This window comes from Tasmannia lanceolata, unplaced genomic scaffold, assembly GCF_043159265.1.
Source record: "Tasmannia lanceolata isolate RefF3 unplaced genomic scaffold, GAP_Taslan_0.1 ptg000011l, whole genome shotgun sequence".
In the NCBI taxonomy this organism is placed as follows: Eukaryota; Viridiplantae; Streptophyta; class Magnoliopsida; order Canellales; family Winteraceae; genus Tasmannia; species Tasmannia lanceolata.
The window spans coordinates 16,882,534-16,894,755 of record NW_027518688.1 but is presented as its reverse complement, the minus strand read 5'-3'; the positions used below and the strand labels follow the sequence as shown (position 1 = coordinate 16,894,755).

The 12,222-nt window shown below is 36.7% G+C and overlaps 1 protein-coding gene across 1 annotated transcript; it reads right to left on the bottom strand.

Moving 5' to 3' along the window:
* Nucleotides 1-3,003: 3,003 nt before the first annotated feature.
* Nucleotides 3,004-10,705, bottom strand: LOC143886187 (beta-galactosidase 11-like). The gene is made up of 19 exons (XM_077390139.1): nt 10,272-10,705; nt 10,071-10,166; nt 9,715-9,827; nt 9,538-9,604; nt 9,165-9,257; nt 8,929-9,072; nt 8,656-8,750; nt 7,323-7,428; nt 7,129-7,213; nt 6,670-6,788; nt 6,408-6,575; nt 6,100-6,281; nt 5,650-5,759; nt 5,300-5,409; nt 5,070-5,177; nt 4,840-4,947; nt 4,211-4,356; nt 3,737-4,085; nt 3,004-3,389 (listed from the first exon to the last, which is right to left on the bottom strand). The coding sequence occupies exons 1-19, from the start codon at nt 10,449-10,451 to the stop codon at nt 3,258-3,260; spliced, it is 2,511 nt and encodes an 836-aa protein (XP_077246254.1). The 5' UTR covers nt 10,452-10,705; the 3' UTR covers nt 3,004-3,257.
* Between the last annotated feature and the right edge of the window lie 1,517 nt (nt 10,706-12,222).

The following is a 12,222-nucleotide window of genomic DNA, read 5'->3' as shown; positions in this document are numbered from 1 at the left end:
GAGATGAGAGATGACCCTTTTAAAGGTCTCTCTCTCTCATATGAACTATTTTTTTTTTTAAAAATCACTTGGGCCCACCTGATTGGAAGATCGAAACTGTTCATTTGTTTGGCCCCAACATAGCCCATAGAATCATCTCCATACTGATCCCTTCAATCAGCCACTATAGATCGGAGTGTTAAGACCATCTTATCAATAAATAAAATAAAAAAATGTAGTGCATTTTTTGGCATATTAGATCTTTGCTACCGGGACCAATCTTTATCACATTTCTCTCACTTCCAAGAAGATTAGATCATCACACAACTTCGCTTAGAAGAGGGTACATAATCTAATTCTTTTCTTTACCCATTCAAAAAATAAATAAAAATAAAATGGGGATATAGATATATCCCTAGATGGATAAGTATGTATCATGATCTAGACTATTAACGAATAGAATATAGATCCCGACCCATATTGATTCATTTGTATGAGTATCTATTTGATATATTAACCACGTGCTAGAAACCAGATTTGAACTGGTGACACGAGGATTTTCAGTCCTCTGCTCTACCAGCTGCCCGAACATCACCAATGCATCATTCATTGCCCATGGATAAAGAAAGACCGTTTCAACATATAAAACAACAAAAGCTAGAGCAAACATGTAATAGCGAATTTGGAATTGATTTTGAAAAAGAGTAAGAAGAAATGGTTCGATCCTCTTATTTCTCGAACCGAGAGATCCATGAATCGGGAATCTGATGCATATAGATACAAATGGTCTAATGAGAGCAGGAACTTCCAGGAACATTTGGAACATTTCGTTTATGAACAGAACAATATGGAATTGAAACACATTAAAATTCTCAATTTTCTACGACGTCTAGGAGATAGAATATTTTCTAGAACAAGAAAATCATAATGATTTTCATCTCCATTCACAAGCATCTTTCCATGTTGTGTAATAGATTCATCGAAACGCTAGCAGTGAATTTTCTAATAAATATGCATTATATGGCGTTTGTATGGACGTGCACGGTTTTTTTAATTAGAGTGGGGCCCACCTTATTCAAAGATCTAAATCATTCAGTTGGTAGGCCCCAACGTAAATGCGTCAAAATATTCTCAATTGGATGATCCTATCTCTTTGATCAATAGAGTTTTCTATATGGTGTAGTTTATCTATAGAGTAGAGGGTTAGGATCATCCAATAGAGCTTATTTTTGGGCACAATCTAGTAACATTAAGGCTCAACAACTTAATGGTTTGGATCTTCGAACAAGTGGCCTTCATGGTATTTTTTTCGAAAGATATGCTCACCTATGAACAAACGCAATATATTGTGGGCCCACCTCACATGAGTTCATACTTCATAGTTCATACATCATATAACATGTAATTTTTAGAAAATTCACTGGGATACTTTGTTTGAAGATCCAAACAGTTCATTTGTTGAGCTTCAATTGTAAATAGGTTATGTCCCAAAAATCATCTCAATGATCCTAACCCTCAGATCTAATACGACCACACCATATATGGATCTCCACGGATCTACGAGTTAGGTTCATCATAGGGAGATTTTTTAAGGGGCAAAAGCCTATTTATGTTGGGTCGAAACAAATGAACAGTTTGGATCTTCGATCAAAGTGAGCCCGGGTGATTTTTTTTTTCAAAAAATGCATTTTTATGCTATACGCCTTCAAAGATCTAAACAATTCATTGTTTAGGAGTTTAGGCCCTGACATCATTGACATTGAAGATTGTCATTCCTTCACGCAAAAACTGATTATTTCTCTCAAAATTATGTTTAATTTTGAGTCTAATAATCAGGACTCAAAATCAATACTCAAAATTCAAAACAAACTGGGCCTAAGCTACTATGTTTGTCTCAGTTCTTATTTGTAACCTTTGTAATACTTTTAAGAGATCTTTTGATCTTGGTTCTTAATTGTAGCCTTTGTTATACTTTTTGGTTTTCTCAGGTATGTTGATCTTGGTTCTTAATTATAACCTTTTAAATTTTTTATCATAGTGAAAAATGAGTTCTCACTTGTGGATGTAGGCATCTTTGCTGAACAATGTAAATCTTCTATATGATTGTGTGCCATAGATGTAGGTGTAAATTTTCCAAACCACATTGCACCCTTCTTCTTCCCTTTTTTTTTCATTGCTTTACGCATGATCAGATCGGTTTTGGTCCTTCATATTTTCTACATTAACATTGTGTTTAATCTTTAGGCCTTTCACATGAGTTTTACATACGACCCACAGGGCTAGAGCAAATTGATGTGGTTCAAAATCTATGTAATCCACCCATATCATTTAAGAATTCAAAATTAAGATAATTGTTAGGTACCTACCAATATGCCAAAAGTCCCATGACTGATGGAATGCATTAGGCTAGGCCCTTTAAACCTGTCCCATATCAGAATGGGTCCCATCTAGTCCCATACTTAGGCTAGGCTCTTGAACGCTGCCCTATATCAGAATGGGTCCCACCTAGTCTCATACGCAGGCTAGGCCCTTTAAGCCTGTTCCATATCAGAATGGGTCCCACCTAGGCTGGCCCCAGTTAGGACCATAACATTCTACCATACTTTCGCATCCGCTATCCTTGGTGGCCCACTCTGTGGCGGCTTTTATTTTGGCCTTTTTTCTAAGTAGCCCTTTCCAAAGGGCGCCCCTGCCGCAACGGCCAACTCTATGGTAACTTCATTTTGACGGCTCTCTATCCGGCTCTTTTTTACCGAGTAACCATTTCCAGGTAGCCCTCTCCATAGTTTGCCCCTTCCATGACTCAAAACACGTGAAGGGGTAGCTGCTCGGATCCCAAATATTACATACCTAACCAATATGCCAAAAGCCCTAGCACTAATGGAACACATTAGGCTAGGCCCTTTAAACTTGTCCCATATTAGGCTGGGTCCCACTTAGTCCCATACCTAGGCAGACCCCCACTTAGGACTATAACTGTAAGTGATTATGAAATATGGGAAAGGAAACCTCATGCATGCCACATTGAAAACCTTAAAAATTGAACATTGAATCGATTTCAGGGTACATGAAAATGTTCTTGAAATTCCATATAAAAATGCTCCCCTAACAGATACACCCATTCAATAACAATTCATGAATCTTGAGAGATCCATACGTGATAAGAAATTTTATATAAGCTTGAAATTATTGAACTTGGAAGATGTTCTGTTTTCCATTCAACCACCAAAAACTGCTAAATGTGAACTTTTCCTATCGATCTCCCACTCTGCGAGTTACTATGATGATCTTTTTTTCGTGCCGCATCTTGCTTGCACTGCAAGTGTCTTTACAACCCCTTGTGAGCATTCCAACTCGCCAAAAGTTTGCTGCGTAACTGGTATTTTGCAACTATTCTTTCCAAAGCAGGCCTGATCACAATTGACGAGGAAACAATTCACTTTTCATGTAAACATTCCAATGAAGGAAACAATGTATTGTGAAACTACCAATTACTCCAAAAGCTTAAGCTATTAGAGATGGTGTTATTAATCATTTATACTTCAACACTCCCCCCTCACGTGTGACCCCTCTTTTTTGGGTTGGCCTTACACGTGGACTTTTAATATCAAGGAGTTGTGAGTTTTGAACCCAGAACATGTTGTTCTGATACCATGTGAAACTACCCAAAAGCTTAAGCTATTAGCGATGGTGTTATTTAATCATTTATACTACAACATGTATAAATATACAACGTTGGACAATGGAAGGAAATTACCTTCTGGGCGACGCTCTCACTTTGAGACGAATGACATGTTCCTCTAGTGAAGTTGCCACATACACCGGAAGGATCACCATAGCTTGCAAATTCAATTTTCTTCATCACTTTGTTTTTGTCAGGACACTTCAACTGAACACTCGGGTTCACTTCTTCCATGATGGCTCGGATCTCACCTTTATCCCTTGCCCATGACTTCACATGTGGGGGATGGAGTTCAGAGACAAAGCTACAGATTGTCTGTCTATTTACAGTTAGTACTAATACTGACTGTGGGTCTCCTCCGGTCTCCTCGAAGAGAACGAGAAGGTTGTTGGTAGGCTTCAAGAAGGCCCTGGGGACGTGATACCTGAAACAAGGAGCGGAAAGCTTTGGATGTTTATTCATGATGCTTACCTTGTCATCTTGGAAGTAATATAACTAAAAATTACATATGTTCGTATTATTTCCATATGAGAATTTGATCATGCTTACAATGATTGAGATGGGCTTCCAAGAGGACTGAGGTAGGATACCCAATACCGACCGATGCTTTCACCATTGACCCAGGCATGGCCTTTCCCCATTTTGCTAAAATCTAGAGCAACAGGGTCATCTCCATGAGGCGCATCGAAATATCTCTGTTAAAAAAAAACCCATTGATGGGGGCAAAGATTATGTAATGAATATCTTGAGAGCAAGGTTTTAAATTTCAATTTTGGTTTTGGTTTTGGTTGGCACGGAAACAGAAATATTTCGGTTTTAGTGGAAATCTTGTAAATTTGCGGAAACATATGCAAATGTTGAAATTGTAAGATGAAAATGGAAACATTTTTTTCATTTTGGGAAAATTTCGGAGAAATTTAAAACCATGCTTGAGAGAACATATCGAAAAATTACATCTCTCCAAGTGTTTTTCTGCCCGGATAAAAAATTGACTTGCATGTATTACCCATTTTGCAAGTGCTGTGATAACGTAGAAAACTGAAAGAATGAGAATGAATGACTTCATACTGAGAAAGGAAGTTGCTTGGATATGAAGTCATCCTTTCATGAATTCGTATAGCTCCATGGCTTGCTGTGTTTTTGCCTAAGGAATCACAATAGTTGCTTGTGTGATATACCTTGTACCATGTAAGTGGTGTGCCTTCAGATCCCTTAGCGCTCGACCACTGAACCTTTTGGGATCCATCTTCAGTAAAGAGTCGAATGCTCTCTCCAAATATACCAACCTGAAAAATAGACATTAAACTTAATTAGTTGATGATGATATCTTTGAATTGAGAGCAATTAATATGAAATATGAGACAAGGAAGACATAGTAAATCAGAATTAAAAGTTCAAGGATTATAACCTTGTGGCCCCAGTCATTTGTACTCAAATCCAGGGTCCCGGTATTCAAGCCTAGAACTCTTACTTGGCGAATGCCCGAAAGTCTACGCTCCAAGTATACTCCACTATCCTTCATTCAGAAACAGAAACACATCATTACTTTTTAAAACTGCAGGAAAAAAAATGAAAGGGAAGCACTGTGACTTCAGAGTGATTTTCAAATTCGATTGTGTGATGTTCGATATCTCTTACCGGTAATCCGACTGTCATGGCTAGCAAGGAAATATGATTAGTTCCAGCTTTCAGAGTAATGGCTTTTTTCAAATGGAAACTTTTGTCCATCTTGTCTCCATGATCAGATCCTAAAAGCAAGTAACCAGAATGAGCATGTACTTCAAATAGTCAGTGTGATAAATTTCTTACACCACTGAACTGTATTCATGTTGAAAGAGATCAGATTTGAAGTTTTCACTCAGACAGAATGTTAACAATGTCATTTCAGGAATTCATTCATTTATGTTGGTTTAGTAATCAATATCAACTTCAATCACAATCCGCTAACCAAGCAAGCTCAAGGCAAATACAAAAGAAAATTTATTTACCTACGTAAATATCGTTGACAAAGGCATGCACCGCATGGCCAAGCGATTGAATACTGATTACTGGATGAATGTCATGCCTCAAGGGTAAGTCCTCAACATGCAAACGCAAACTGCAATCCAGATAATTGTCGATGCACATTGTGAGAATGTGAAACAACCAATTACTCCAAAAGCTTAAGCCATTAGAGTTGGTGTTATTTAATCATTTATACTTCAACAATCTATCCTTTAAATCATCATGAAAACTTATTCAGATCTTTCAAAAAAAAAAAATTAAAATTAAAATCTGCAATTGAACCATCAATAAGGACATCGGTAACTAAATTTTATACAGGAACTATTAATCTGTATACTTATGTTGGGAAAACAATCAAGTTTAATAAGGGAGATATTCGCCTAAAATTTCAAGAAATTTCAATTAATAAATAGTTGGCTATGCAATTTGTTTACCTGGTGGTATACCAGAGGTAATCTGATTCGTCCTTAGTCACATTCAAGTGTTCTAAGGGCTCGCTATTTTTAATATGAGACCGCTTGAGTTTTGGAATCTTCTCTTGAAACATCGTCCAGTGCATATTCCTGTTCGATTCATCACGGTGCATGTAGTTCCTTGCATTGTGTTGTGTATTTATCTGTTCCATACTCACGAAATCGTTACTTTAAATCCAAATGAACTGATAAAAATTGGCCTAGTAATTGGAGGGCTAATTTATTAGACTAAAAGGGCTAATTTAGATCTCTAAGAGATGGCAACTCACCCTTTGAGTATTGAAGACTACAGTCTTGCAATCAGGGAGGATACTAATGGAATGAGGTGCGAGAGAATATTGTAAGCCTCTGAAGGTTCCAGTTGCAGTTGCTCTAGTAGCATTGTTGGCAAGGAAAGCAGCACACACATTGCTTCCAGGGATCTCATAAACACGGGCCTGCGCCGTAAAATTCATTAAATATTCCTTCTACTAACCATACAAGTAAAAATATTATAACATTTTTAAAGATATAAGTTCCCGAAAATAATACCTCTAAGTCCTTCCCCAAGGATTCGACACTGTAACTCCCCCAAAGCAGAGCCTTCTTGCAGAGTTTCAAGGCCTCGTGCAAGTCCCTCAAGTGACCATACTTGGGTTCCCTCTCCAAACCTGAAAAAATGCCACAAAAAAATGCAATGAGCTGGGGACATCAATATAATTGGATAACTGTGTGTGTTAAAGAAGAACAAGGTGTTGACTGTATGTAAAAAGGTTTAATTTGCATTGCAAACAAAGTGATAAGATAACTCATCCCACCAGAAACTTTTTCAGACCTTTCTAGTTAAATGATGGTGAAATTTATCCCTACGACCTAATAACAAATTTGATGTCCCTTTTGGAGGGTCTGGTGGTTTCTAACTATTTCCATGGATCAGTTATGATTACCAACAATTCCTATGGAAACTTAAGTTGCTTAGTAAAATAGAGATAAAGGATCCGCTTGTCTAACCGTATTCATCAAGTGGAGCTTCATCATAGTAGCGAGTTGTTACAAATGCGGAAGCTGTTCTCCCAAAATTTGTTCCACCATAATACTGTGAATAGGAGAGAAAAGATCATTATGTTAGGAGAAACAATTTTACTATTTTTTTGATAATTTATTTTTGGAGTAGAATAAGTTGAGAACTTGAGCACAAGCCATACCATGTAATAGCTCACAAGAGTTCCATTCTTAGAGAAGAAGCGAGCAACTGCAAATGCAAGATCTTCTGCTGTTCTTTGAGATGGCGGATCACCAAATACTCTATACCTGCAATCATCAAAGCAATTCATTGTACACAATTGCTCTTTCCAAAACCAAGCCACATTGTAAAAGATCTTATCTAATTTGAAAAAGTGATTTGATCAATAATCTTGATTTTTTCTTGAAATGTGATTAATCCATTTCATTAAATGCATTACCATTCTCCTTTTGAAATTCTATTAATCCAATTCATTAAAATTATGACAAATTACTTCATCAATTAAAAGTGGTGTTTTGAAGGTAGTGGCTCCTATGTTAAATGGTAGTAAAAAACCATGAACAAGAAAGTGGCTTATCTATTCTAATGTACATAGTAATGTAAATTTCCAACAGCTTCCATTGTAAGCTTAGAATGTAGAATGTGGTCAAATTATGTGCATTCCATTGTAAGCTTAGAATGTAGAATGTGGCCAAATTATGGGCATAATTTCTGAGGATTCAAAATGGTAGAATCCATGTAAAGACTTCACCGATTCCTTCATAAATTTTTTGTTTATTTGATGTTCTGTGCAGATTTGACTTCTCATCACATATTACACATTGAATGATGATTCAGGTTGTGCTCATAGAAATTTATTGTAACTTAGAAGGCCATGGGGATATTCTGAGTGGATAATGATGAGAGCGCATAATTTATTCTAATTGCGGTTTGAGAAGTTTAATAGTTTGTGAGCTCATAGAAATTTATTGTAACTTAGAAGGCCATGGGGATATTCTGAGTGGATAATGATAAGAGCGCATAATTTATTCTAATTGCGGTTTGAGAAGTTTAATAGTTTGTGAGAACCTTCCAGCTAGGATTACCAAAAAGAAATTACTGATGTACATGAAAAATGAGTTTAATAATTAGAAGACATTGTTCAACGTTAGATAGTTAAAGAAATCTGATAATATGCTTTGGAGACTTTCACATTGAGGGGATATGTTTTATAATTTTGGAATCTTGCATTCTTTCACAACAAATTATAGCTCCAAAAGTATATCAGTTCCAAAACTTTAGGATCTAAACTGAAATTTAGTTGTCTATTCAATGGACAAATTCCTACTAACGAAAGTAATAAAAAAGTTTTTCTATAACCATCGGCATCTTAGAGGAGAACTGCCTGTGGCCTGATATACTGTAATGAATACTGTGATTAGAATTCTTCTTTTTATTTCAGTCTTTAATATTAAGTAGCATAATAAAATTCATTAAAACACTATGTGGGGTTCGTTACTAAGCATTATACTTACTGAGCAGTCCAGTTTTCAGTCCACAGGAACGGCTTGTTGGGTCTATTTGGGCCTGTGAAAGTGTCTCCACAGTTCCTGCCATTGCATGAGTTGATCTGCACACAAAGTTCTTATCACTCACTCGAATCACCAAAAAAGAAAGAATTTCGGAACTAAGAGTTAATGACCATCAGATATAAATCAACATATCAGTAGGTATTTCTTTAAAGAAAAGCTAAAATTAATACTCAAGATTATAGCATACTAGAGGATAGAAAAGGAGAATATACTGACCACTGGATCAGGAGCATCCTTTTGCTTGCACATGACCCATGGTACTCCTGTATTTAACCCCACAGCCATTTTTCCTGCCCATTGAACATACGAACGTCCTGCCTCTTCAAATGCAAGCTGGATGTTGTTATACTCATTTTCAATCTGCACAAGCAAAAATAAAATTAAGATTAATGAGATTCCACAAGACCCAGAAAATTTTTTCTCTCGAGTATTGAAGTTTCATGAGGACAAACCTGTGATAGAATGATAGGACCTCCCTGAGAAGCAAATAATTTTTCTTTCTTCATCATATCCACAATCATCTTTGCGTACTTCTTCATATAGTACTGAAGACCAAAAAGATTCACAAAGGTAAGAAGTTTTTGGTGTGTCTAAGCTTGTGTGCATCTTTAGAACCATAAAGCATACCACTGTATGTATTGTTTATATTGTTTGTTTATGTATTGTTTATCTTTTTAGGATTCTTGAGTCAAACTTGCGACATGGGATACAATTCAATACATAAACATAACAATATATCTTTCATTGGATAAAGAAATAGAACCATGTTGAAAAACTTTGTTGTTTGTAAAATGATCTTTAGTTTGTAGGAGGGCAGATGATCACCTTGAAGGGTACATTATCGGTACGGAAAGTAATGTTTTTGACTTCTCTTAGCCAGTATGGGAATCCTCTGATATGCATCCAAAAACAATAAAAAACAACGAGCCTTCTAAATTGAGTCAATTTTCCCAAGAAAAATTTGCTAATTAACCAAGTGTTATAATAAAGATGAAGACATACCCGAAATTCCATTCCGCCTCGATGAAGGGCCCAAGCCTGAGGGTCACAAACATACCTTGCTCATGAATTAATTTTACGAATTTCACCAGATCATTCCTTCCCTCGAAATTGTACTGCAATCCAAACAATTCAGATAACCCATACATTATTCCTGATACAAATTTACTTTAAGTCATTTTTTGAATGATAATTTACTTTAAGTCGTTATAAACATTAAAACGCTAGAAACATCTGTTCCATCCTATCCAACGCATTTCATTGAAAATCTTCACTATGTAAGTACCACAATTTTCTTTTTCACTAATAGAACTAAAAGAAATAATAGAGAAACTGCTTTTATACATGTTTTCCCATACCTGGCCTTCAACAGGCTCATGAATATTCCAAAAGACATATGTCTGGATCACATTGAGTCCTCCCTTCTTGGCTTTCTTAATGATGTCAGGCCACATCTGACTCAAAAACAATCTCAAATCATCAGCAATCATGGTTGTTCTTAATTACATTGCACAAGAAGAAAAGGACTAACTAACTAAATTAACTAACTATTCGAATACCTCTACAGGGCTTCGCGGGTAATGGATCGAACCCGAGAATAGAAGATGCCGCTTTCCACCAATGAGCAATGATCGGTGATCGTAAGTGACATTTGAACTCATATTGTCAACTCCATGAGCCCAAGTAGTCACATAAAGAAGGAACAAATAAGCTAGTTTGAGAAGAATTGCACTCCCCATTGAATTCTCTTTTCCTGCGCGAATTAGCAAAAATCTTGAAATGGGTAGTCTTAATTTGTTCTTATTTTCCTTTCTGCTTCTCTAATGGAGCATTTTCTCTTAGGAAAGTCATTGCTATTGTTGTTGTTTCCATAAGAGGGACATGTATTGTGTCATGAGGAATTAATTGCGCCAAATTTAGAGGGAAAGATGTGACGGAGAGAAGGAGAAAGGAGAAAAGATCGGTCTGCTACTTTTGTGGGTCTTGAAGAAAAGTAAGCTTGGGATTTTAAACAAGGGGGGTTACTTAGGTAGAGGGAGTTGGGGTGTTGTTTTCTCATTTTTCCCTTCCTTTTCTCTTTCTCTCTCTCTCTCTACCTATTTTTGGAATGCCATGACTTGGCTAGTTTGAACTAGGAGTTTGCCTGATTTCTGTTACTGACCCAGTAATCCTTTTGACGAGGATTCTTAGTAACAGTTGGAGAGAAATGACAAGAAAGATCGAATTAGTGAGGCAAATGTGTAGTTCTTGCCTGGATATTTTTGGGGCTGGACCCTCGCCGTATTTGATAATGGTGCACTGGTGCTTCTTCAGTTTATAGAGTTTTTATAGCCCATTATTTTTCAAAAAGTACTGTACGGACCCACTATAAGATGCCAAACCGTGCATGTGAAGGGACATAACGTAAATAGGCTGTGCCCAGAAAATCATTTCAATAGGATGATCCTAGCCCTCCGATATAGTATGAGGTTTCCATAATATCTCCGAGGGCTAGGATCATCCTATTTACGTTGTACCCCACATGGACGCTTTTATGACAATTCCACCCCAATCCGTAAACATTCAATGAGAGAAGTGTTTGTAGAGGAGAGGAGTGCTATTATCAAAATATGGGAGTGCAGCGCCTTATTCTCATCACGAGAAAATGGTTTGTTTGGGATTATGACAACGGATTGGGGGGTCTCAATCGATTGCCACAATCTCAAAACGAACAGGGTGGTCAATGGCAAAATCGCACCCCCTGTACAATAATTCTCACCCCTTTAAAAGTTTAAAATCATTAAATTCTGTCACATACCCTCGTTTGAAGGGTGCGAATTATCCTACAGGGGGTTGAAATTTAGGCCATGTTTGGCAATCATGAATTGGTTTTTCATGAAAGTTAGTTTAGTAGGGTACTCAATGGTGATGGAGGGCAGGAGAGGCTGAAAACAAGGGGGAAAAAAAAAACTCAACTCAAAATATGATTTGTAGGTTAGTGATATTGGCTCTACCATGTTTTAATAATTGCACAAACTCAGCTTGTCTTTCATCTTTTTGGGAACTGCAATAACCTTTGACAGCTCTTTAAATAATATAAGGACATGATAAGTTAGTGCACTGATCAAAACATGGTTGTGCCAATATCATTTCCCTTTATTTTTTTTACCCAATTTTTAGCCTTTCCTCACCCTCCACTCCAGTCACTCGTGCCCTCTCAAGGCTCTCCTTCAACCACGCTCGTTAATATTCCTTGAAAACAAAGTCAGATTTGCCAAACATGGCCTAAGTTTTAACAGATGGGGTAACTATTAAAATTCTAATTGCATAATCTTAAGAGAGAACATAGCCCTGTTTGTCCAGAATTTCCTGCCTTTTCATTGTTGGTTACACATAAACAAATTACTTTGAAGCACAGTATTTCAAGTTTTATTTAGAGGGACCTTCAATTTATTATGATCTCTCCTTAAATCAGCCATGACAATAATATTTCCCTCTAATTCATGTTAACATAATAAATCCTAATAATTT

Bases quoted from the DNA above. Each gene is read 5' to 3' on its own strand.
- LOC143886187 (XM_077390139.1), bottom strand. From the start codon at position 10,451: ATGGGGAGTGCAATTCTTCTCAAACTAGCTTATTTGTTCCTTCTTTAT. The intron at 9,605-9,714 runs GTATGTCTTCAT...GATGCATATCAG, and splicing joins GAGGCGGAATGGAATTTCGG to AGGATTCCCATACTGGCTAA. The intron at 9,073-9,164 runs GTTTGTCCTCAT...TTGCTTGTGCAG, and splicing joins GTCCTATCATTCTATCACAG to ATTGAAAATGAGTATAACAA.